General features: G+C 47.4%; 1 protein-coding gene and 1 long non-coding RNA gene across 2 annotated transcripts in view; one reads left to right on the top strand and one right to left on the bottom strand.

Moving 5' to 3' along the window:
- The window catches only part of LOC110200690 (uncharacterized), a 29353-nt gene extending 19030 nt beyond the window's left edge, over nt 1–10323 (top strand). The window contains exons 4-5 of the long non-coding RNA XR_002322301.2: nt 1357–7086; nt 7344–10323. This is a non-coding gene — a long non-coding RNA (uncharacterized LOC110200690). The remainder of the gene's footprint in view (nt 1–1356; nt 7087–7343) is intronic.
- Nucleotides 1–26265, bottom strand: part of CD6 (CD6 molecule) — a 46247-nt gene that overhangs the window by 3320 nt on the left and 16662 nt on the right. The window contains 11 exon segments of the mRNA XM_020976086.2: nt 1411–1602; nt 3318–3494; nt 3497–3511; nt 4080–4151; nt 5579–5695; nt 6587–6688; nt 6926–7066; nt 7441–7506; nt 8394–8702; nt 9356–9700; nt 12037–12117. Coding sequence (XP_020831745.2) covers nt 1411–1602; nt 3318–3494; nt 3497–3511; nt 4080–4151; nt 5579–5695; nt 6587–6688; nt 6926–7066; nt 7441–7506; nt 8394–8702; nt 9356–9700; nt 12037–12117 — 1617 coding nt within the window.

Here is a 26265-nt window from a genome sequence, read left to right as displayed (position 1 = left end):
AACTGATGTTTAGAGGAAGTAAAATGATTTGGCCCGGGTCTCACAGATCATAAGTAGAAGAGCCAGAATTTGAACTCATGTCTTCCAGACTCCAAAGCCAATGCTCTACCCTCTGTATCACACTGCCTTTTGTGAAGACCACTGCCCTATCCCTCCCCCAAGACTTTTCTTCTCCAGACTAATCCCCCCCTTCCCCCAGGTCTTTCAACTGGTTATCACCAATTAGGTGGTACAGTGGCTAGAGTGCTACTTCTAGAGTCTGGAAGACCTAAGTTCAAATCCTGTCTCAGACACTTTCTACCTAGGCAACTCTGTCTGCTTCAGTTTCCTCATCTGTAAAATGGGATTAATAGAGTAATTATAGTAACTACCTGCCAGGATATCTCATTATCAAATGAGATAATATTTATAAGGCTCTTTGCAAATCTTAAAGCACTATCTAAACACTCCGTATTATTATTAGATGTCTTCACCATCCTGGTCATTCTCATTGTTGCAGGGATACAAATATGTACTGGTCACGCTAGAGGGAACTTCATATGTCACCCAGGAACAAGTCTCATATTTCACAAGAATAAACTAACATCCCATGTGGGGAAGGGACTTCATCTAGCTCCCACAGACTGCCAGGGGTTGGAGCAGGATTAGAATTCAGGCCTCCTGCTCTCTCCTTCAGTTAGAGGCTGGACTCATTGCAGTCACAGGACCCTTTTAGCTCTACAAATTTATAGTTTCATGATTCCCAGGACAGCCCAGGTTCACGCTTTCTCCCAGTCAGATTGTTTTGGGCATAAGTGGGAATAGTTTTATTTATTTTTAATTTAATTTTCTTTTATTTTCATTTCCAAATTCTCTCCCTCCCTCTCTCCCTCCTGTCCTCCTCTACCTATTGAGAAGGCAAGAAAAACAAAGCCATTACAAATATGTATAATCAAACAGTATGAATTACTGCATTGGTCATGTTGAAAGAAAGGAAGGAAGGAAGGAAGGAAGGAAGGAAGGAAGGAAGGAAGGAAGGAAGGAAGAAAGGAAGGAAGAAAAGAACATCTGTTTCAATCTGCCCTCTGAGGCCATCAGCTCCCAATCTGGAGGTGGAGAGCACGTCTTATCACGAGGCCTTTGGAATTGTGGTCCAACCAGATTTTTCAAAAATTAAAACTTTATGGATGCCTCTCTTTTTATTTTTTAAATCAAAGTCTCTCATATGAGAGCTACGTTTTTCCTTCTATTCACTCTGTGAGCCTTCCCTTATAACAACCCCCCCCAAAAAAAAACAGTTAAGCAAAACTAACTAGTACACTGACTATGTCAGGTATGCAACATTCTGTACCCATAGCCCTCTCCTTCTCTCCCCAGGCACCCTCCACCCAGATTTGCTGGAATAAGGGCTCCTCCCCAAGATGAGCTCACCAGGCAGAGTGGCCCGGGAGCCAGCCAGCTCCAGGTTGGGAGGCGGCTCCAGAAGTTTCCTCTCTGAAGAAAAGCCTGGGAAGTTGGATCGAGGCAGCTTGCTGGTGGGACTGTTGCAGTAATCTTCCCCAGAAGAGGTGCTGGATTCACTGTTGTGCCGCGGACAGTTCTGAGAAGCCAGGAGACGGACATCTATAACCGAAGGGGGAACGTTTGTGGGGTTAGACTAGAGGGGAAGGGGAGTCGTTTTACCAGAAGGATGAGCTGCAACAGAAGGGCTTCAAGTTAGACCCCAAAAAGAACCTTCCTTCTGAGATGCCTAGAATTTAGAGGTGGAAAACCCCATGAAGATTAGCTGGTCTACTCTCCCACCCCCATTTTACAGATGGGAAAGTGAGAGCCAGAGAAGTGCCTAATAACTCACACTTCCGTATTTCCCTTTCCTTCCCCAAGCAAGCCAACCAGCTGGGGTCGGGGTTGGGGGAGGGGAAGGCGAGCCCCAACATTTGCTTCATAGCACGAACTGTGTGCCCAATGGACTTGAGTTCTACCCTCCAAGCCAAGCAAAGAGAATGTTACAGCAGTCACAGAAGGGGTGGTGGGTTTCGGAGGGCACATGGTGGACTTGGACGATCGCTGGCCTTGGAATCTGAAGCTCAGGGACCATATCTTGGCTTGGCCATTTCTTATCTCTCTATGACCTTGATCTGGCAAGACCCTTGACCTTTGGAGGGTTTTGGTTGGACTAGGTGACCTTCAAGGTGTTCCAGCTTGGACACCAGGTGGTGGTGTGACATGTAGAGTCTGAAGGGAATCCAGTGCTCCAGGGAGGGTCTGGCTGGGGCATGGAGAGGGGCTGTCACAAGAGGTGGTAAATTCCTCAGAGTGCAAACCTATGATAACTCATATTTAAATGTCACTTTCAGGTTTGCAAAACACTTTACATATATCATCTCATTTCATCCTCACAACAACCATGGGAGATAAGTGCTTTTATTATACCCATTTCATAGATGAGGAAACTAAGGTATACAGAAATTAAGCTAAACTACCAAAAGTCATCTAGGTAGTGCAATGGATAGAGAGCTAGACTTTGAGTCCAGAAGACCTGAGTTCAAATCCAGCCTCAGATACTTACTAGCTGTGTGGATCTGGGCAAACCACCTAACTTCTATCTGCCTCAGTTTCCACATCTGTAAAATGGAGATAATAATAGCACCTACCTCTCAGTTAGCATATATAAAGTGCTTTGCAAATCTTAAGGCACTATATAAATGCTAGCTAGCCTAATAATGACTTACCCAAGGTCACCCAGCCAGGAAGTATCTGAGGCCAGATTTGAACTCAGGCCTTCATGACTTATCAGGAATGTCCCACAGACCCAGATGTGAACTGATAGAGATAGAAGGGCCCTCAGCTGTCTCCTGGACAACTCTCCATGCTATGGAGGAGGAAACTGGAATCAAGCATGGGGCGGCAATGACCCAGGTCGCCCAGGCTAGTGAGCATCAGAGGCAGCATTAGAACTCCGCCTCTGAAACCCATACTCTGCATTTTAGGTCAGGGGCAGGGGAGAGAGGCTCATCCTGCAGGTAAGACCACTCCATAGGTTCCCTACAGCTCTGGAATTCTAGGGTTCAAGACTCCCAGGATGCACCAGTTCCATGCTTCTTCTAACCAGATATTTGAAAAGTAAAGCTTTCTTGTTTGCGCTGCCATCATTTCAGGTACCAGTCATTCCCCTTCGCACTCCTCCAGTGAGCTCTCCCTTACCACAAGGAAAAACAGCTAAGAAAAAGCAGTTGATACAGTGACAGTGTATGTGACATTCTGCACCTATAGACCCCCCCCCCCAAATCTTTCACCTAAAATTGATGGGATAGGGCTTCTCCCTTGTCTAAGCTTACCAGGCAGAGTGGCCCGGGACCCTGCCAGCTCCAGGTTAGGAGGCTGCTCCAGGGACTGGATCCTCTCTGAAGAAAAGCCTGGGAAGTCGGATCGAGGCAGCCTGCTGGTGGGACTGTTGCAGTAACCTTCCCCAGAAGATGTGCTGGACTCACTGCTGTGCCTCTGGTAATTCTGAGAGCTGGGGCAGGGGCATCTGCAATGCAAGGTCAAGATTGGGGGGGTTAGAATAGAGGGGGAGGAGAACTTTTCTGAGAACAGGAAAAGATGACCTGCAGTCAGTCAGTCAGTCAACGAGCATTTTATCAAGAAGACTTTAGGTTAATCTAAAAATGAAGAGACAAATAGACCTTTCTCAGGTCCATAGTGTTTAGAGATCAACTGATCTATCCCCCCAATTACTATTTGGGCAAACTGAGGCCCAGAAAGGAGACCAGTAACAATTCCCACCTGTGCAGTGCTTTAAGGCTTACAGAGCACTTTAAAAACCCAGCCTGTGAAGGGAGCAATCCAGCTGTTTCTGAGGCCCAGAGAATCAAAGCAATTTGTGAAAGGCTATATGGTTAAAAGTGGCACAGCTGAGATCTGAACCCAGGCGTTTTGACTCCAAACCCAAGGCTTTTCCCAGTACTCTAGTCAGCCCCTGCTTACATGGTGGGTTGGTGAGAGAAGCTGCTGCTGGAGCATCTCAGGGTGAGCTGAGTCTCCAAGGGGGTCCTAGTGCCCCTCCCCCACCCATTCACCACGAAAGCTTCCCTCCTCACCCTCCTGCAGCGGGGGCATCCTGAATCTGTTCTGCTGGGCCATGTCCTCAGTCACCCGGTGCTTCTGGGAGTCTGAAAGCAGAGTTCATGATGGGGATGACGTGGGGCCCCAGCAGCTCTACCCTGGGGCAGTGGTGGAGGGCAGAGGGGTCTCAGGGCTCTGCGACCAAGGCTAGTGGGGGTGGGGTTGGAGGATGAGCCCCAGAGATGCTGCAGAACACACTTGGAGTTGGTGAGAGAGACCTGGGTTTGAATCCTGCCTCCCTCTGAAACCTACAGCTGTGTGAACCTGGGTAAGTCACTTCCTCCTGTGAGTCCTAGCTTCCTCATCCGGAGGCTAAGACTGTGAAGGTGACAGAGAGAACTCCCAGTCCATGAAAGGCAGATGTAGGGGGATCCACAGGGCAGTCCTGAGTGAGTGTAGCTGGGGGCAGTTTCCAGTGGCCCCTGGCTGGAGGGAAGGCAGGACGGAGAAGCAGATCTAGAGTCTGGGCCCTGAGTTTGAACCCTGGGTCTGCCATTTCCTCCCTGAGTGACCTTGGACAAGTCACTTCCCTTTTCTGGCCTCATTTCCCTCATCTGTCAAATGAGGGACTCAATGGCCTCTGAGGTCTCTTCCAGTTCTAGATCTCTCATCTTATGAGGGGCCACCCTGTGCCCCTCTGGGAAGGTGGTAGAGAGAGAAAGATACCACCACTGGAGTAGGAGGACCTGGCTCAGAATGTCATTTCCGACACTTGGGACCTAAGGTAAGTCATTGACCCTCCCCAGAACCTCAGTTTCCTCATCTCCAAAAAAAAAGAGGGGGTTGGTCTGTGGCATCAAAGATGCTTCCAGGTTGTGAGTGAAAGGAATCAGCCTCTTGGCACTGTGAGTCCAAGTGTGGCCGCTCTCAGAAGCCCCCTTGGGGATCACTCCTCCACAAGAGATCAGCCACCCTACCTTAAACCCTAGTGTTCTATTTCCCACTTTGCCCCAACCTCAGGGCCCACAAGGAGTGTAGGGGGAGAGGGTTTGGGGAGACCAGGTAGAAGGGGCGTTGGCTGAGGCGGGTGGAGCGGCAGAGAGAGCCTGGGCTCTGAAGGAGCTATCCTTCCCTTCATCCATCTTGCCCTTTGAGTCTCTGTACAGTGGGCTGAGACTCCTAAGGAGGAGGGGGAGGGGAAAGGAAGACTGGGACAGAGACGCTGACGTCACCAGGGAGAAGGAGCAGTCCAGGGAGAGGGAGAATGCCCCTGACAAGGACCTATGCAAATTTGTCCCAGGACCTCAAAGCATTTAGCACCTGTGAACCTATTCCTTCTCCTCCTCTGTGCAAAAACAAGAAAGCTTTCTCCCATTTCACAGAAGGAATAAATGAGGCAGAGAGTGTCTAGGTCTCCCCAGGAGGCAGTGCTAAAACTTAACGGTGGAACCCAGGAGACCCATCTTCCAGCCTGGTGCCCATTTTATTCATCTCAAGCTCCCCAGGCCAAGGAGTCAGGCAGGGAGACACTCACTATAGAAGGTGGAGAGGGGCACTGGGGGCTGGGTGTGGAAATCATAGCGTTCAGAGTCCGAGTCGGAGTCGGAGTCCTTTGAGGGCGGGGCTTTCACGTGCAGGGAGGGCTTGGGTGCTGGGAAGAAAACAACAGAGTCAGGAAAGAAAGAGGGGGGAGGCAGATGGGCTAGTGCTTCAGAAAGACCGTTAGATTCAACACCATCCAGTGTGCGTTTATCAAATGCCTGCTGTGAGCCTGGCACTGTGCTGGGCACTGGGGAGACCAAGACAGAATAGAAATGGAAGCCCCCAAGAAGCCTGCGGGTCATTGGTTAGTGGCAAGGACCTGCTGACGTGGTGGGAAAGCATTGCATTTGAGCTCAGGACAAAGGTTCAAACCCAACCTCTGTTCTTACTACCTGTGGGACCTGGGGAAGGCCATCTATCCCCTATGGACTGTGGCTTCCCCAGCTGTAAAATGAGGGGGATGGGCTACCTCTAAGTCCTATGAGAAGAGAGGGGGAAGGTGTGCCAAAGAGGGCGCAGGGAACGTAGACCAAGAGCCAGAAGGGACCTTAGAAGTCACTTGGTTCTCATTTTATAGATGAGGGAACTGGAGTCAAACAACTTGCCCCAGGGCTCACAGGTAACGACTGAGGCAGGATTTGAACCCAGGCCCTTTCCACTGTACCATGAAGAAAGCAAAAGAAGAGAAAGCCAGGAAGGGAATAGGGAGTAGGGAGTGGGAGCCAGGAGGATCGGGAGTTGGTAGGGAGCTGATCGGCTGGTCCACTTGAGTGGTGACATTGCCACAAATGCCCTAGTCAATCAGCACAGTAAGTATTTGCTCTGGGAACAAAAGATTGCCCCTTCATGCCATGAGATGGATACTCTACACTCTCTTCCAGCACCTGGCTCCAGGAGCTGGCTTCCGAGCCCAGGGAAGCCGACGCTTCCTCAGGGACGAACGCTGCCTGCCCCATCCCCAGGCTCCAGCCCTCCAACCTCAAGGGGGATGGAATTCTACCTTCCTCTTTGGGGATGATGATAGAGACCTCCTGGTAGCTATTGTTGCCTCCGAGGGTGGCCGTGGATGTCCGCTGATTATGATTTTCCATGGTTGGGAGTGCTGAGGGTGGCGAGACACATAAGTAGTGGAAAGAGTTTGGGATTAAGAGTCTGAAGGCCTGGCTTCTGGTCTCAGGCTCCAGCCCTCACTAGCTTTGTGACTTTGGGCAAGTTATTTTTGCCTCTGGGCCTCAGTTTACCCAATTTGCTCCAGTGCTGTCAGGGGGTAAGCAGGCTAATCTCATACCCATCCTGGGAGAGCACATTCCTAGGGACTGACAGTGTACAGGACACTTACCATACTTTCCTTTAGCCTTCAGAAAGATGAAAGTCAGAGCAATGAGGGACACCAGGAGGAGAATTCCTAGGATGATGCAGAAGATGAGGAGGAGCTGCTCCCGAAGCTCCTTCTTTTGCATTCCAATGGGCACAAAGGATGCTACAAGCAATAGGTCCCATGTGAGTGAAGAGAAGAATATGTCGAAACTCAGGCCTCAGAGCTGGAAGGGACCCTGGAATGCTGACTGCCGGCCGCGGCTGAAATGGGCCACCCAAGTAGCCCTGGTCCAGAATCTTTATTTGCCTGCAAGGCTCCATCCAGGAGCCACCTTCTCCATGAAGGCTTCCTGGAGCCCCCTGGCTAAAGCTTGCTCCCTCCTCAGGTTAGGGGTTTCTGGGGGTCAGGAGTATTCTTAGTTTTGTCTTTCTCTCTTTAGCACCTGACACCCAGGAGTGTCCCTGAGAGAAGATGCATGCCTCCCCTCCGTTCCCAGCCAGCCCTGGAGATTGGAGATCCCTTCTTGGAAGACTCACCTGTTGTGGGTAACTGAGGACTTGAGGAGGTCTTGGGAATCAGTGACATATTAAAGGTCCGAGAGCCTGGCAGAGAGAGACCAAAGAGAGAACGTTCATGTCAACAACCAAACTGGGGCCCTTGGAGGGGGAAGAGACAGATAACGAAAGGCTGGGAGAATATGGCAGAGGCATGGAGTACGTTGCAGAGAGGATGAGGAGACATCGGGGCTAGGAGGTATGTGGTCTGAGAAGCAGTCCCAAAGAAGGGGTAGCTGGCCTGTCCTCCTCCTTCCGACCCATTCCCACTGCTACTAAGGGATGGCTGAGTGGTGATGGTGGCAGCAGCAGCCATGATTCTACACCTGCTGGCAATGCCTTTGACACTGGGAGGAGGTAAAATGAAGCTGGGGTACAAGGGGATGCTTGGGGTACTCCAGTGAAAAGAACACTGGGCCACAGACCCAGGCCATTCCGTCCCCTGAGGGCCAGCCAGAGTTGTGAGTGGCTCCTCAGCAGGTGAAGTGCAGAAGAATGAATTTCCCACCCCAGCAACACTCTGAGGCCATCTGCTAGGTCACTGGGGCTCCCTGTCTGCGGCAGCAGAGGGAGAACTCTGGCCAAGGAATCAAAGGCCCTTAGGTGTTGCTGTTCTGCCCCCAGCGCCTTCGCCACGGAGATCTCAGCTGGTGTTCCTCACACTGGTGCTTCTCTCCCCACCGAGTCATCCTGGATTTATTCTGCATGAACGTCTGTGTGTACATGTTACTGTCTCTATAGAACGTTAGCTTTTTGAGGGCAGGCACTGCTTCCTTTCTCTCTTTGTATCCCCAAAGCCTAGCATAGTGTCCTGTACCTAGTAGCCCCTGTTTGTTGAGATGAATTTGAATGTACCAATAGATGAAGATTATAGCATCATAGCATCAGAGACACCTGAGGGCACAGCAGAGAGACAGATGGGCCAGAGGACAGACCTGAGCAAACCACGCCAGCATCCTCCTTGTGACCGCAGTCATGGTTTCTCTGGGCCGGGCACTCCCACAGAGAGAGCTCACTCCCAGAGCAATTCACCTCATCCAGGTGGATGGGCCCTTCGCCCTTCTGGAAGTATGAGCCTTCCAGGGCCTCGACAGCCCAACCACAGCCAAGCTGCTTGCACACAACGTTTGCATCCGCCAGGTCCCAGGCATCGTCGCATGCAGTCCCCCAGGAGCCTTTGTCCTTCAACTCTACCCGACCTGCACAGCGATCACCTCCATCCACCAGCCTCACGGCGTGGACCTCTAGAATAGGAGAGAGACCGAGGGAGAGAGAGGGGATGAAGGGAAGGCATAAGGGAAGGGGAGGGGAGGGGAGGGGAGTGGAGGGGAGGGGAGAGAAGGGAAGAAGGAAGGAGAGGAGAAAAAGAGAGATAGACGACCAAGAGTGTGGTCAGCAGGGAGAGATGGAAATAGATACATTGGAAGGTATTTGAGAATCAAGTAAAAGATGGGCAATTGGAGCAGAGAAGTAAACAGAGAGAAAGGGAGAAGCAGATGTGGAGATGGAAGCAATTGGGAGAGTTGAGAAGAAGAGAAAGAAATGGAAAGACAGAAAAAAAGAGCTCATGAGAGAGAATACTTGATTATTCATTTACTAGAGATAATTCCCATCTGTGAGGAGTTCTGGTGAATGAAGTGCATCTCCCACTCTCTCTTCTTTTTTGAACTCCCCTCTCCTCCCCTCCCCTAACCTCCACTCCCCTCCCCTCCTTTCCCTTCCCCTTCCCTCCTCCCCTCCCCTCCTATCCACTCCCCTTCCCACCCCTTGTTGAGCCCGTCCTGAGTAGAGCCCTGATTCCCAAGGTTTGGTACAAAGGGAGCCGCAGAAGCTTTTCTGCCTCTGGGGCGACACGCCCCGTCAGGACGGTGGTGCTGAGGGAGGGTCCTCTCCTCACCTGCACAGTCGACCTTGGCTGATCTCCCGCTGGTGCATGCAGAGGGCTGTACCTGGCATCTTTCCCAGCCTCCCTGGTCGCAGAACACAGGCAGAGGGGAGCCCCAGGTGTCGTTGAGGAACTCACTCCTGTTCCCCACAGGGAGGTGCTCTGGTCTCTCTGGGGCTGGAGTCACAGTAGGCACCACTGGCTCCATCCTCACACAATTCAGCTCCCTGCAGACAGCGAGGCTGGCCCTGTTGCTCCAGAAGTCCTCACAGACAGGCTGCCAGGACCCTGACATCTTGACCTGCACCGCGCCACTGCAAAGGCCAGTCCTATTCACCAGACGGACAGGCTTCTTTCCTGGAAGGAGCACCACATGAGGCACTTGAGTGTTGTGGCTGATCTAAGAGCAGGGCCTTGGTGGGTGGGGGATGGGGCGAAGGTCAAGGCTCAGGACCCTCTCATGGTCTGGGATCTAAAGGGCAGCATGACCTCACAGCCAAGCCACTGGTCTGCAGACAGTACCAGGGATGCTGGATTTGGAATCCGAGCACCTGGGGCCAATTTCCAGCCCTGTCACTACCGTATGACTTTGAACTTTGCCTGTCTTGGCCTCATTTTCCTCATTTGTAAATCGACGCAGTTGATTTTGATAACCCTGAAGGTCAGTTCCAGCTCTAAACTATGGTCCTATCATCCTGTGAATGAATAAATCCAGGAGGGCCTGACATCAGGTCATCTAAACTCTTCTCAACACAATGACCACCCCCAGAACCGAGGCTGAAGCATGCTCTCCACCTCCTGGCAGAGAGGTGAGGGACTCAGGGTGCAATATGAGTCATATATTTTTTGGACATGGACAAAAAGGGAATCTATACTGCATATTTGTTACTAAGGTTTTGTTTTTCTCTCTTTTTATCAATGGGGGAAAGAGAAAAAACAAATTTCTATTCATCAAAAAAATTAATTTAAAAAACTTGAAAGGTGATCTGAGAAAGATCTGAGGGTTTAAGTGGATTGCAAGCTGAAAATACAGCAGCCAAAAAAAGCTAGTGCTGCCTTAGGAGGCAGGACTATCTCCCGACACTAAATCTGGAAGGATGGTGTGTTTAGTTCTAGATACTACAACTTGGGAAGGGTATTGACAAACAGGGGCATTCAGATGCAACTCAAGATGGTGGGAAGCCTTGAGACCAGGCCATTGGAGAATTGGTTGAAGGAGCTGGTAATGCTTAGCCTGGAGAAGAGAAGATTTAGGGGAACATGACCATTTTTTTGAAGTTTTTGAAAAGATGGTGTGTGGTGGAGGGATCTGGCTTGTCCTGCTAGCCTCAGAGGGCAGAGCCAGGAGAATATGTATTTTTTGTGTGTTGTCTTCTTCCCCCCCATACACACTTAGATTGTGAACTCCCTGAGGGCAAAGACTATCTTTCTTTTTCCTATTTGTACCCCCAGTGCTTAGCACAGAGCTGGGCACTTAATAAATGTTTATTGACTATTGGACAATGGGTATAGGTCACAAAGGGACAGATCTTGGCTCCATATAAGAAAACCTTTCCCAAAATTAGAATGGTCCAAAAGTGGAACATGTCATCTATGCCGCAATAGGTAGTGGGTTCTCCATCAATGGGATTTCATTGAGCAAAGGCTTAGATAACCACATGTCAGGTATGCCAGTGAGGAGACCTCTCTGCTCAGGTGCAGGTTAACCTAACTATCCTCAGAGGTCCCTTCCAATTCTGAAATTCTGGGGTTCTTGGACTGGTTACATAACTTGAGCAAGTCACTTTTCCTAAATCAGTGACTCAGTTTCCCCATATGTAAAATAGAAGGGTTGGTCACATGCCCATTACAATGGTCTTCAGTTTTGACATTTTGTGATTCTGTAGAAAATTCATGAACAGCTGACATGTGAAGTGCGAGACATTGAGCTAGGAGAGGTCTGTTGAGGGAGGAATGGATAGGAATGGTGGGTCTGATACTGTGACTTGAAGGGATGAGACCAATGTCTTCCTCCCCAAAGATGCTCTCATACAGTGGCATTTGGGATGCCCCCTAGACCGCCATGTATAAGCCCCACCCCAAATGAGCTGGTTAAGGAGCTCTCCTTGGCCCTCAAGCCACCCCTGAAAGGATGGGTGAAAAGATGCATAATCTCCCACCCACATCATTTCCTGCCTCCTGAACAAAATGTCACAGAGAGACGGGGCTCTTCTGCCCCCCTAGCAACATCCAAACCAGCCATAAACGGCCGCATCTCTAGTGAGGAGCCCTGGGGAGGAGCAGGATACAGGCTTGTCTGAGATGACGATCTCCTGCCAGGTGTGGGTCTCCCCACTTCTCTATCTTTGTTTTCTGGCTAGGAAGCAGCTTTCCCCACACTCCAACCCCTGTCTACCTTGCAGCATTGGTGACTAGGCAAAGCTGGTCTTCAGCACCTTCCAACTCACTTTCAGCCCCTTCCTGATGTCCTACTTCAGATAGATAGCATTTTGATAGAAGGCTCAGACTCCAAGGATTCATTAGATCTCTAACGGTAGCTCTTCAGACACTGGGACAGATTGGTGGAGGGAACCATCCGAGGCAGGGAGCCTTCTCGGTGCTCCCCCAGTCACCCCAAAGGCAGTCACCTACTTCATCTATTTGTGAGGCCAGCCACGTGCCCCTTCCCCCATCCCATTGGCCAGGGCTCTCACCAATATGTGATGTCAAGTTTCCCATGCTGTGGACATTGTCCAGTTTTTCAGATGAGGCAGGAAAGTTCAGAGTGGTCTGGCCTGAAAACAAATACAGAAGCCAAGAAAGGTAAGTGGGGAAAAAAAAGCAAACTATGGTATATGAACGCAATAGAACGTTATTGAGCCACCAGGAACGACAAAGTGGGGAGTTTCAGAGGAAACTGGATGGAGCTCAATGAATGGATGCAGATTAAAAACTGAAAGAGAAATATGGCGTAGTTCAAATCCCCATCCATTAGCTTTATACTGACCAGCGGGTCAGAGATAAAGGCATAGAAAATACAGAAGGGGTCCTTATCTAAGCCCCTCACTCCCAAGAAATGCATTCTTGCTCTAAGGAAAATGAAGAACTGTAAGTGTGTGAAGGGAAGACCTCTGGGGGCTTGTGTCAGGGAGGTCTACACACACACACACACATACACACACTGAAAAAGTGGTGAGGCTTCCTGATATAAAACATGAAGTAGAGATAGAGCCATTTGACGGAGTCACTCATGCTGTTCTTGGGTTTGTGATGGAAGTATATGGCCAGATACATTACGATTTGGGTGTGTCAGAGCCACTTTAAGACTCAGCTCTAGAGCTGAAAGAGACCTCGGACTATGTCTAGTCCAATCTCCTCCTTTTACAGATAAGGAAAATGAGGCTCAGGAATGGCATAGAATCATACGACCATAGACTTAGAATAGGAAGGGGCTTTAGAGGTTATCAAGTCTAACTCTCATTTTTCAAAGGAGGAAACTGAGGCAAAGAATGGTTACGTGACTTTCCCAATGTCACACAGCTAGTAAGTATCTAAGGTCAAATTTGAACTCTGATCCTCTGTCCCCTGATAAAGGGTTCTTTCCATAGTACCACACTTGGCTGGACCCAAAAGAGTATCAGCCTGGGAGGCAGTCTGCAGGGGAGTGCTTCAGGGCTCTCTTCTTGGCCTTGTGCTATTTAATTTTTTTATGTCTACAACTTGGATCAAGACAAAGATGGAAAGTTTGTAGAATTTGCAGATTACACAAAGTTGGGAATGTTACTTACCTAATGCTCTGAATAACAGGCTAGCTCCCAAAAGGTCTTGGTGGGCTAGAATATTGGATTAAATTAAATAAAATCAAACTGAACAGGGATGAATACCAAGTCTTATGTGAGTGAAAAAAGATTCGCTGTTAAGTACAAGATGGGAAAGCTGTGGCAAAGCAGGCCTGCCAGTGAAAAAGATCTGGGAATCTTAGTGGACTGCAAACTCAATGTGAGTTAGCACCATGGTACTACAGTCCCCCGTCCCCCAAAAAACCCCCAAATAACCACTAATGGTTCTTTGTTTGCCTTAAGAGAGAACTAGCCTGGGGAGTTGACCATTCAGCTGTCTTCTCCTCCCAATGAAACATCTGCTATTAGGCTGATTTCTGGGTGTCACATGCAGGAAGGACACTGAGAAGTCAAGAAGCATTTATTAAGCACCTCCTAGGTGCCAAACAAGGTGCTAAGTTCTGGAAACTGGAGAACATCTGAAAGGGGGACCAGGATAGTGAAGGACCTTGAAATCCTGCCCTATTAACATCTGTTGGAGAAACTGGGAATGTATAGTTTGGAGGAAAGAAGGCCCTGAGGAAACGTGAGAGTGAGCTGTCTCTCTAGTCTCTGGAGGACTCTGAATGAGAAAAGGGATTAGCTTTGTACCAGTAACCTCCAGAGGGCAGAACCAGAATCAGTTGGGGGATGGCACAGAGGCAGATGAAGGCTCCATATAAGGGAAAACATGCTAATAATTTCTGTTTTCTGAAAGTGGAGTGGGCTAGGGGGCAGCTCGGCAGCACAGTGGATAAAGCACTGGCCCTGGATTCAGGAGGACCCGAGTTCAAATCTGGCCTCAGACACATAACACTCACTAGCTGTGTGACCCTGGGCAAGTCACTTAACCCCATCGCCTAACACCCCCCCCAAAAAAAAGTGGAGTGGGATGCCGTGGGGCGGGGATCTGCCTCATCAGGGTTCTTCAAGAGAAGGCTGGATGCCCCCTGACCAGTCATATTTTGGAGGGAGATTCTTGTTCAGCATCACATCGGACAAGCTGGCCTCTGATTGGCAGAGCAGATGGGATACTGGACTATGAGTGGATAAAGTGCCTTCACATCTTGCCTCAGATACTGAACAAAACTTGCCCCAGGCAAGTCCCTAAACCTCTCCACGCCTGTTTCCTCGCCTATAAAACAGGGAGCTTTATCCAATTGCTTCTCTCGTCCTTTTCAGCTCTAGATGGATGACCTTAAGAAGGGGAAGGGAGCAAGCATTTATGAGGCACTACTCGTTCCGGGGCTGTGCTAAGCCCTTCCCCAATATTATCTCATTTCATAATCTTAGAACCTCACAGCCTCTTTGCCCCTTGGGTTTCTCATTTGTAAATGAAAGATTTGTACCTGATCGCCTGGGGGCAGGTGTTCTTAACCTTCGTCTGTGAATTTGTTTCTTTTTAAAAAATGATTCCAATATTGGTAGTTCTGTGTATTTTGTTTTGTCTTTAAAAACATTTTTTTTTCTGAGAAGGGCTCCATAAGGCTTCACCAGACTGCCAAAGGGCACATGATAGTCACGTTACAGTCTCTTCCGACTCTAAATCTGTGGTTCTATGCCTTCTCAGTGCCTCAGTTTCCTCATCTGTAATTCCTTTGTAATAATTGTAATTTCTTCAGGTCTCTTCCAACTCTAAATCTATGTCAATCGTTCTAAGAGTCAAACCCTTCTCCCTGCCTGGCTAAGATACTTGGAAGACCGTGGGAAGATAATTTGGTCCCTGGCTGGGCGGGCTATGAGCTTGGGTTTGCTAAAGCAAGAAGAGAGAATAATTCACAGCTAAGGACTGCTATGCCACCTCCTCCCCCTCTCCACACACCACTTTTGTTAACATTTAGGCACATTCATGCACATACACACAGCCCCTCCCCCAGAAGATTTCAACTCAACCCCCCCCCAACGATTCTTCCCACACACCACTGACTCACATTAACGTGCACACCCACATAGTCCTCCCAAGACTTCACACACACCATCAAGAAACACCACCACTTAACGCACATTAATGTGTACACACACACAAACACACACACAGAACCCTCTTATATAGACAGCCTGGGGGCCACTTCATCAACCTGAGAAAAAGCCATTGCAAGTCTAATTGCCAATCCAAGTAGAATCTTGGATTGGCCAGCGTATCTCCCTAAGGCAAAATGAACTCAGGATTCTGAGCACAGAGCTCTCTGTTGCTAATATGATATTCAGAGGGAGAATTCAGATTGCTCCACTTTCTGAGCCTCAGAATCCTGGTTCCCACAGCAACCAGCCCTGCTGCACCAAGGTGGTGTTTCATCTTTCTGGTCCTAACAAGATGAGGGCCAGGATGCCTGACTGCAGTGTATGCATGTGTGTATGTATGTATGTAGTGTGTACTGTATGACACATGTGCACATATGTGTTGTGTCTGTCTCTATACATGTGTGTCAGTGAGTACTTACATATGTTTGTGTATATGTATTATAGGTATGTAAATATATGTATGGATGTGTAATTGTGTATATGAATGATAGTACATATGTGTGGTGAGCATGTGTGAAATGGTGTGTGAATGTTTGTGGTGACTGAACATATGTGTATGTAAGGGTACACGTGGTTAAGTATGGGTTGGTAACTTAGCCAGTGAACAACTACATATTAAGTGCTTTGGGTGTTTAAACTCTTGATAAGTATTTTGATATTGGTAATCCTATGTATTTTGTTTTATGCATTTAAAAACATTTTAGGCCCCCAAACCCAAACAGGGTCATGAAGAGTCAGATGTGACTGAAATGACTAAACCACTATCACATGTGCCAGACACTGTACAAAGAAAGGCAAAAATGTGGCCCTGCCTTCAAGCAGCTCACAGTCTAATGGAGGAGACAACATGCAAAGAAGTCTGCTCATAGAAGTTGCACCCAGAGCAGATGGGAGGCAACCTCAGAGGGAAGGCACCAGCGGAGGTGGGAGGGAGACCGGAAAAGCTGCCTCCTGCCCCACCAAAGGTGATGTTTGAGCTGAGACCTGAGGGAAGCCAGGAAAACTGAGAGGAAGGTGTGAGGAAGGAAAACATCCCTGTGATGGAGGAGAGCCAGCAAAGGCAGGGAGGGAGCCCCTCAGGGTCATAGCGTGTGAGGACCAGCATGTAGCCCTCGGGAGCTAGAAGGGGAGAAGGAATGCAGGGAGCACAGCATAAGAATACCAGCAAGGTAGAAAGGGTTACAAAGGGCTTTAAATGCCCCAAAAGGGAACTTCATATTTTACCCTGGAAGTAATAGGGAGCTACTGAGGTTTATTGAGGAGGGAAGAGTGACATGGTCAGACCTCTGTTTGAAGAAAATCACCTTGGCAAGCTGAATACAGGATGGGTTGGAGAGACAAGGCAGATATCAATTAAAAGGTTAGCAGGCTAATCCTGCTATCACAGTGTAAGTAGAATGGGAGATCAGGGGAATCTTGTTGTTCTAGTACACTGAGATTTCAGTAAAGCATTTATTTGACAAGGTGTCTCCTGCTATCCCTGCAGGCTAGACAGTTAGGTACATTTAACTACTTTATACTTAGGTGGGTTTGACTGAATGACTAAACCCAAACAGTAATGACTGATGGTTTGATGTCACCTTGGAAGGGCATCTCTATTGGAACGCTGCAGGGACTTATGTGTGACCCTGTTCCATTGAACATTTTTATCAAAGATTTAGGCAAAGGCCCAGATGTCCTGCTTATTGAATTTGTAGATGACACAAGGCTGGAGGGCATGGTTATCATGGTTATACAAAAAGGTCTTGGCAGGCTAGAGTGTTGGACTAAATCAAACTGGTGAAATTTCATGGGGAGAGATAGAAAGTCATAGGTGGATTCAAAAAATCAACTTCGCAAGTACAAGATGGGCAAGGCATAGTTAAACAACAGCTCTGGGGACTTCAGGGAACTGAAAGATCAATGACTCAATTGTGTGACATGGCAGTCAACAATGGCTAATGTGATCAATAGATTTCCGTTCAAAGTGGCGTCCAAGTGTCCAAGACTGAAGAGGTGACACTGTGCTCCACAGTGATCAGGTGTCACCTAGGGTATTGTGCTCAGTTCTAGATATTATATTTTAGGAAGAATAACAGTAAGCTGGAGAATCTGTAGGAGGACAGCTGGGGTGGTAAAGGGCCTTGAGATCATGCTATATGAGAACGAGTTGAAAGAACTGGCCTGTTGGGTTAAGAGAAGACTAGGGGTGGGGGTGGGGGGACATAAGAGCAATCTACAGGTATTTGAAGGACTAACACTTGGAACAGGCAACTGGCTAACTGTGGAGCCTAGAGAGAAGAATTAGGAGTAAATGGTGGGAGATGCAGAAGCAGACTTGGAGCCGATGTCAGAAAAAACACCACAGTGATGAGAGCTATCCCAACCAAAGTGGAATAGGGTACCCTGAGAGGTGGTGGGCTCCTTCTCTCTAGAACTCACTAGGCAAAGTCTGAAGGACATCTCATTGGGGATATCATAGTAGGAATTCTTGTTCAAGTTAATGAGGTGCCCTAGACACAGGGTGAAGACTCTGAATATTGACCCAGAGGAGACAGCCCCATGGTGTCCCACAGAGTGTACTCCCTCATGTTTTTGGCAGAGAATAGGGGAAATTTCAGTGACTCACTTATGCTTGGGGGATATGGAATCTGTGAATAGAAGGGAAGCAGCTGCTTGGCCAAGTCCTTTCACTAGTAATAGCTATCTGCCAGAGCAGATGGCCCAGTGGATGGGTACTCAGAGCATGTCTCTGAAAGCCAGAACTCCCGTTCTTCCTGCCTCCATTGCCTGGATGGTCCAATGAGAAGGGAGCCCTCTGACCTTCCCTACCTTTGAGGAAATCCCCAAGTTCAATCGATACCAATCATTTGAGTAATGTTTTCCTAGTACCTTGGATAACTCCTCTAGATAAAGGCCATACCCAGAGTGAGGCACTATGGAACAAGGGACGAAATAAAGGACTGAGTCAGAGCTTCTGGGTCCAAATCCCGGTTCTGCTATTTATTACTCGGATGTGACCTCAGGCAAGCTATTTGTCCTCTCTTGGCCTGTGGTTTCCTCCTCTGTAAAATGAGGGGCGTGGAATAAGTGAGCTTTGAGATCCTTTCTGGCTAAGAATTTATCATTCTGGGTCAGTTCCTTCCCTTGTCTGGACCTCAGTTTCCTGTTCTATAAAATGAAGGGTTTGTACTAGACAGTCTTAAAGGTCCTTTCCACAGTCACTGAAATGGGAATATTGATCTCCCCCACATGTGCCTAGTACTGTTCAGTATACGCATTTGAAGAATCAGAGAAAAGTTGGGCTGCCTGGGACCTGAAAGGTCTTAAAGTTTAGTGACTCAGAGATTAGCAAAGGGAAATTCAAGATAATTCAGCCACGTTCCTCATTTTGACTGAGAGGGAAACTGAGGCCAAGAATGCTAAGCAATCGCCTTACACAGTGAGTAAGGAGCAGAACCAGGATTTGAGCTTGGATCTTCTGATTGAAAATCTGAGGTCTACTCACTGTACCATACTCCCTACAGTACAGAGTTCTCATTTTTAAAAGGAGGAAATTGAGGCCCAGAGAGGGAAAGGGACTTGCCCAAGGTCACACAACAAATTTGCATTTGTGGTTTCCTGAAAAAAAAAATCCTGTTTGGTTAAAGAAGGATGTGGGTGTGTGGCATTTGATACGGACATGCTACACGCATCTGCAACAAGCAGAGATGCTTCTCTGTGCATCTCTTCCCCACGGGAGGTCCTTAATAAGTGTGAATTGAGTCCAATGGGATGAAGCAGCTGGTTACAGCTCCATGCTGCTGAGGTCTGAGTTGGAGCCCTGAGGAAGCTGGGGAGTGTGGCTCTGCTCCAAGGCCGTCCTCCCTGCCTCACTCAAGCCGGCCTGCAAAGGTGTGCTGCTCACCCCAAGGGAGCTGGGAGAGAGCATGGACAAATCTGTCCCCCTTACAGGCCCAGTGATTCTGAGGGCAAGTCTTGTTGGTGCTTCGCATCTGCTAGTCACCCTGGGCAAATCACTTCACCCTGTTTGCCTCAATTTCCTCACCTGTAAAAAAAAGGAGCTGGAGAAGGAAATGACAAACCACTCCAGTATCTTTGCCAAGAAAACCCCAAATGGAGTCACTAAGAGTCAGACACAACTGAAAAATGACTGAACAACAAAAAGCACTTACAGTGGAGGCTGTTGGAAAGAGCTGCGGACTAGCCCTGGGCTCGGGTCCTGGCCATGACGTTAATTCCCTGTTTGACCCTGGACAAGTCATTTCCTTTCTTTGAGCCTTGGTTTTTCCTTCTGTAAAATGAACTAGTCTGACTAAATGATTTCTCAGGTCCTTCCTAGTTCTAACCTTCTGTGCTCTGAGAGAATAGTAGTTACAACAACAACACTTCAAAGTTTGCAAAATGTGTTACAAACATGATCTCCTTTGATCTCCGTAACAATCCTGGGATGTAGTGCTATTCTTATGCCCGCTTTGCAGAGGAAGAAGTTGCAACACCAAGAGGCTAACTGACTTGCCTGGGGTTACATAGCCAGTTAGTTCTAGAGGCTGAATTTGAACTCAGGTCCTAGACTCTAAGTACAGCCTTCTTTCCCACTTGTACTGCGCTGCTGCATTCTGGAGTCCCTATTAGGTATGGCATTCTGTGCTCCATCTTCTAAGGTCCCTTCTAGCTCTGCATTCTGGTTCTAAGTCCTTTACTTTCCAGGCATCCCATGTTTTAAGGTCCCTCTCAGCTTTCACCTTCTATTTTTGAAGGTCCTTCTCAGTGCTGACATTCTACGTGCAAAGCTCCATCCTGCAATTCTAGTATTATATGTTCTAAGATTCCTTCCAGCTCTGAATTTCTATATTCTAATGTCTTTCCCAGATCTCACATTCTCTGTTCTCTGTTCTAAGGTTCTCCCAACTCAAACATTCTATGTTCCAAGTTCCCTCCCAGTTCTAGCATATTAAATTGTGTGTTGTAAGCTCCCTGCCAGCTCTGACACCCTGTTCTATGTTCTTAGGATCCCTCCTCCTTGAGTTTTACCAAACTATCTTCTGGTCCTTATGTTCCCTCCTCTCCCTTCCCCTCAGCTCTGAGATTCTCTCTGAGACTCTCCAACTTCTCCAATATGAATCTTGGCTCGTGAAGGCAGGGCTGTTTCTGTCCTTCCTGCTGCTAATGATGATGGGGATGGTAACAGCTCCTAACAGTGCCCACGCTTCCTGAGAGTTTTGGTGGAGCCTGGTTGGGCAGTCACATGCCTACTTTCCCCAATCTGGACCCAAAGAACCAGATGGCTCCAGAAGGGCATGGTCCAGCAGATGGCCAGTTTCAAGTCTTCTTCACTCAGGTGACTATACCACAGGAGGCCAAACGAGTCTCTCTGTTTCCAGTTTTAATACCACAGTGACAAGAGATCTCTACACTTCTCAGGCTCAAAATATTTTTAGGTGCAGAAAGGAAGAAGAAAAGCTTGTTAGAGTCTCAAAGGGAGAAAGGGAGGGGCTAACAAGTTGCCTATCCCTCCACCTCCTGGCACCTGGGGAGCCCAAGGGAGACCCTTGAATCCTGGTGCCCAATTTGTCAATAAAGATATAAACTGGGGCCACTGACTTTTGATAAACCAGGGAAATCGCTAACATTCCTTCAAATTCCATAAAGTAATCAAGTTAGATATAGAATTCGTTGACATTTTTTAGAATTGTGTTGCAAAATGCTATGATAATAACAGCTAACATTTCTAGAATGCTTTAAGATTTGCAAATGACTTTACATGCATTATCTCATTTGAGATGCTCCCAAACCCTAGGAGAATGGGAGTTCCAGGCAGTGTTAACTCTATTTTATAGATGTAGAAATTGGTTCTAAGAGAAGTAAAACAAGTTCAAAGTCTAGTAAGTATGAGATGTGGATTTAAGCTGAAGTTGGCTTGGCTCCAAGTCCAATAATCTATCATAATGCTGTGCTTCCTCAAGTTAGTCGTGGTATACATAGCACAGAGCAGGCAGTTAGTAAGCGCTGAACTCACTCAGCATGTGATGATGGGGAAGTCGCTTCCCTTCACTAAGGACAACGGGACAAAGACATGGTGATGGGAGAGGGCAGGATGAGAAGGGAACAGGATGGGAAGCAAACTAGTCTGGCTGGCAGGAAGGGGAGGCGGGCAAGTCGAGGCTATAAGAGAGGTTGGCACCCAAATGGGCAGGGCTTAGAGCAACAGGCTTAGAAGTTTCTGCTCTCTTTGGTCGGCTTCTTGTTGATGTGATTTGTTTTTGTATCGCTTTCATTTCCCAGTGTGTCTCAAAGGACCTTATAACCAAGAGGAAAAAAGAGGGGTGGGGAGCAATTCAGGAAACTGAGCCCATTGAAAAAAGCGTAAAGCGTCTGGTATTGTTATTGTTGTTATTGTATTCACCTGGTTGACTCCTACTTACTTTGACTCCATGGTTAGAGCAATGAAAGTCTAGTAAGAAGAAGGTAGGACGTTGAAAGGTTGTCTTTCCTGTTCCTCAGTCCTTAGGAAGGACAGTACTCAAACCTTCTCAGAATGATGGCCACCTACTCTTTTTCAGAAAATCCCCCTTGTTCTTCCGAGGGTCTTTGCTCCTTCGGTCTCCCATGCTGGGAATGGGTACTCTGCTCCCCTGTCCATTACCTACCCAACTATTGGTCTTGGAGTAGGTTAACCCTGAGTTCTAATTCTGCCTCAGACACTTAGCAGCTGTATGAGTTACGTGAGTCACTCAATTTCTCCGTGTTTCCTCATCTATAAAATGAAGGGCTTGGAATTGGTGGCCTCCAAAGCCTGTGATCCCCTAACTCCCTTCAAGACCCAACTCACCTCCTCAATGCAGCCTTTCCTGAGTCTCCACCTCCCCATAAGAGATGATGACCTCTCCCTTCCCTGGAATCCTCCCAGCTCTTTCTCTTCCTTACATCATAGTTATTGGTGTATATGTTCTGTCTGCCTGATAAATTATGGTACCATTAGATTTAGAGGTGATTAGATGGAGAAAGCAACTAGTCTTCCCCTCCTCCTTATTTTACAGATAGGGAAACCGAGGCTCATGGCAGGGAAGTAAATTACTCAAAGTCATATAAGTGGTAAACAATAAAATGCAAAATCCTTAGCTCAATATCTAACATTTCCTCCCTGCCCCACTGGCTCCCACCTCCCTTTCCAGTCTTATTTCATATAATCCCCCTTCACTACTCTCCCTTCAGTTCCCCAGATGAAAAGGGGGAGGGGAAGAAGGAAATAAGTACCTATTATGTGCTAGGTACTGTGCTAAACACTTTATAAATATGACCTCATTTTATCCTCACAGAGATGTGCCGTTATCCCTATTTTACAGTTGGGAAACTGAGGCAGATGTGAAGTGACTTGCTCAGGGTCACACAGCTGGTAAGTGTCTGAGGTAGGATTTGAACTCAAGTCTTCTAGATTCCAGGCCCAATGCTGTGTCCACGGTGCTATCTAGCTGCCTCTAAATAAAACATTCTGTAGCCTCCCTTTGCTGTCTCCACTCGTCTATGGTCTCTGTCTCTGTCTCTCTCTGTCTCTGTCTCCTCACCCAGACGTGTTAGAATCCCTAATTCTCGGGCTACTTCCTACCCAAGGCCTTTCTCTTGCCTCCCTGGGCCTTTTTCTGACTCCTGAAATTACTTGGTGTTACTTTGTAGCACTTGCATGTTTATCTCCTTAGTAGTTTAATCTTCTTGAGCTAGCTCAGGGAGTGTTTTCATTTTTGCCTTTAAAGCCCCGGGGCTTGGCATAGTGCCTCACACATAGAAGGCACTTAATAATTGCTTGGTGAAAGCTTGGCCCCCAAACAAGATATAAGAAGACATCTCTTAATTGAATATGTCAGATTTTTTTTATGATTCTATTGATCATTTACTCGTTATATATTTTTTCATTAAAAAAACTTCATTCTGAGAGTTGACTGTGGGAAGAGGAGAGGAGAGAGACAAGAGAGAATTTAGTTGCTACAAAAACAAAAGATAGCAATAAAATTTTATCTAAATTTTTAAAGAATTGAGCTGCGGGTGCAGCCTCTGTTGGATTGAATATGGCATGTCCCAAGATGTTATTTCTAGAGGTTCCAGGAATGTTGATGATGAGAACACCAGGCTCTCATTCCATAGAGGTGATGAGGCTCAGCCAGAGGCCCAGGAGGGAGTACACTTGTGCTGGACTGGGGGTGGGGGACTGGTTTTAATTCCCAGATGGAATTTCTGGCAGCCAGACAGTGTGGCTATGGTCCCCCTCGGACCCAGAGGCAGATCCCCTGACTTATGCGATCTGCCTCATACTCTGGTGGGCAGTGTGCACAATGAGCTTCCCCCAGACACACACACACCCCTCTACAAAAGTAGGGTGAATTTTCAAGGAAAGTCTACTGTAAATAGTAACATGGTAAAGAAATGTCAACAAATAAAATATTATTATACTGTAACATGACAAAGGAGATGAAGGGAGGGTACTGAAACATTTTTGAAAGGCAGAAAAGAGAACAGAAGGAAATTCAAAAAGAGGAATAAACATGCAGGACATTTCTGAAAGTAACACATAGAATTTAAAATAGGCATTCTTTAAAAAGCAAGGTATAAAATGGCTATTCAAGGCCTCATACACAACCCTCTGTGTTCTACTGCATGTATTTAAAAGTTCTTTTGTGTTTCTTTTAAGTTCAGAATTTTAAAATTACTTTAAAAGGAAAAGGAAAATATAATGAGAGACAGAGAGAGAGAGAGAGAGAGAGAGAGAGAGAGAGAGAGAGAGAGAGAGAGAGAGAGAGAGAGAGAGAGAGAGGATCGATGCTGAATCATTATCTCCTGCCTCTTGGCAGGTAAAGTATGAGATATTCTATTTCCAGGCATGGCCAATGCGTTGATTTGTTTTGCCTGATTATAATTATTTGTTTATAAGAAGGGATCAAGCTAATGGGTAGTAAGAGAGAAGAAGAAAGAAAGAAAGAAAGAAAGAAAGAAAGAAAGAAAGAAAGAAAGAAAGAAAGAAAGAAAGAAAGAAAGAAAGAAAGAAAGAAAGAAAGAAGAGAGAGAGGGAGGGAGGGAGGAGAAGGAAGGAAGGAAGGAAGGAAGGAAGGAAGGAAGGAAGGAAGGAAGGAAAAAAAGAGAAAAAAAGCAAAAGAGAGAGAAGGAGGGAGGAGGAGGGGAGAGAGAGAGAGAGAGAGAGAGAGAGAGGAGAGGGAGGAGGAGGAGAAGGAACACAGAGAAGCAAAGAAAAAATTAAAGGCATGTAAGCAAAATATTTTTTTTAAATACGCAGAAAACAAAAATTATGTCAGAAGGGGACCGAAGTAAACAGAGCAATTTGCTACTCCTTTGTTAAAGTTAATGTACACTTAAAAGTCAAATAGTGCGCAACAAGTTTGTGAGTTTACGTACAATTCTGTCTGCTCTTTGTATATTGGGATGCTTGTGTCTCTTAATTTGTGCCTCTTTGTTTCATAATAAAAAAGAAAACTTGAAAAATAAATGTGAGCAATGATGATGGTCATCAAGAGGTCATCGGGCCCTGGGAAGAGGACAAGGTCCTGAGTTAGAAGAGCTGCCTTTGATTTCTGGTTCTGTCACTTATTGCCTGGGTCTACATCAGCCTCCTTGGGCCTTTATTTCCTCGTCTGTAAAATGAGGAGGTGGGTCTCTGCGCCATTGTCCCTGGTTCCTACCGGTTCTAAGTCCATGAGCCGACAATGGTGGCAATGGTAATGGTGGAGAAGGCAGTTGAAGCCCGTGTCATGGACAGAAGAAATTGCAGAAAGGTTGACCTTAGGGAACCCCAGCCTAGTGATGGACACAGATGATAAAAGCCAATGGGAGGTGGAGCTCAGCACATGACTGTGGGCTATAAATGTGAGCATCTACTAAATATGTTGGCGGCTAGAATGATCCAGCAGATGATCACTATTGTTCTTAGACTGACAGAGGACAATCCCAGTACTATGAATGTAGACCTTAAGATATCCTCAAAAACTCAGTCGATAATCTGTACTGGGAACAGAGGATCCTTGTAGACCCTAACAGTGATTCATAAAAACAAGTCAGTCAGTCAACAAGCATTTATTAAGCACCTACTCTATACCAGGCATTGTGCTAAGCTCTGAGGATACACAGAGAAGCAAGACCGTTCCGGCCTTCAAGCAGCTCACAGGAGACAACGCGTCAACAGCTGAGTAAGTACAAAAATATCTACAGGGTAAACGGGGCAGGGGTGTGAGGAATCTCAGCGAGAAGGCACTGGGGGTGGGGAGGCATAAGACAGGATTTAAGATGAGTCTTGAAAGGAGCCAGAGAAACCTCAAGGAGTTGGGGGTGAGGAGAGAGATGTCTCCGTGCCAAAGACCCCCATCTCCAAATAGATGGAATGAACCCAGTTCCTTGCAGTCTACCCCACACATTGCCTTACTATTAAATCTGTTTTTGTGATCTGTTGACTGGCCCTGATCTCCCAGCTGGCGCCTCGTGCCTTATCGGGCATGATTTTGTCAGCTCACCCTATAATAGAAGGGTTTCACAGATGAGTGAGGGCCTGAAGCATCTGGGGAGGGGAATTCTCAAAGTGGAGGACAGATCCTAGAAGAGACAAGGGTTCTATGGGGGATGGCTGTTCACCTGTGGCTGGGACTAGCTGATCTGTGAGGTTCCTTCTGGCTCAGGGATTCTGGGATTCTCGGATATGAAGGCCACCAGACATAAATGTGGGTCAGTTGTGCTCCCTACTAGCATGGTCCTGCCCATTCAAATGGAGTGTTCTGGACCTAACCACAACAGAGGCACTGGGGTGTAATTGAAAGAGAATTAGTATTGGAGTCAGAGGGCCTGGGTTCAAATCTCATTTCTGGCACTTACTACCCATGTAACTTTGGGTAAATCACCTCCTGAGCCTCAATTTCCTCAGCTGTCAAGGGAGGACAGTTGAACTAGGTGAGTCTCCTAAAGTCTCCTCCAGCTCGAACTATTTCAGACTGTGGGGCATCCAAATGCGCTCTCCCAATCTCTCTCTCTCTCTCTCTCTCTCTCTCTCTCTCTCTCTCTCTCTCTCTCTCTCTCTCCTCTCCCTCTCTCTCTCTCTCTCTCTCTCTCTCTCTCTCTCTCTCTCTCCCTCTC

Source organism: Phascolarctos cinereus, unplaced genomic scaffold (assembly GCF_003287225.1).
Source record: "Phascolarctos cinereus isolate Bilbo 61053 unplaced genomic scaffold, phaCin_HiC Scaffold_9;HRSCAF=440, whole genome shotgun sequence".
Classification (NCBI taxonomy): Eukaryota; Metazoa; Chordata; class Mammalia; order Diprotodontia; family Phascolarctidae; genus Phascolarctos; species Phascolarctos cinereus.
This window is presented reverse-complemented; position numbering and strand designations above follow the sequence as displayed.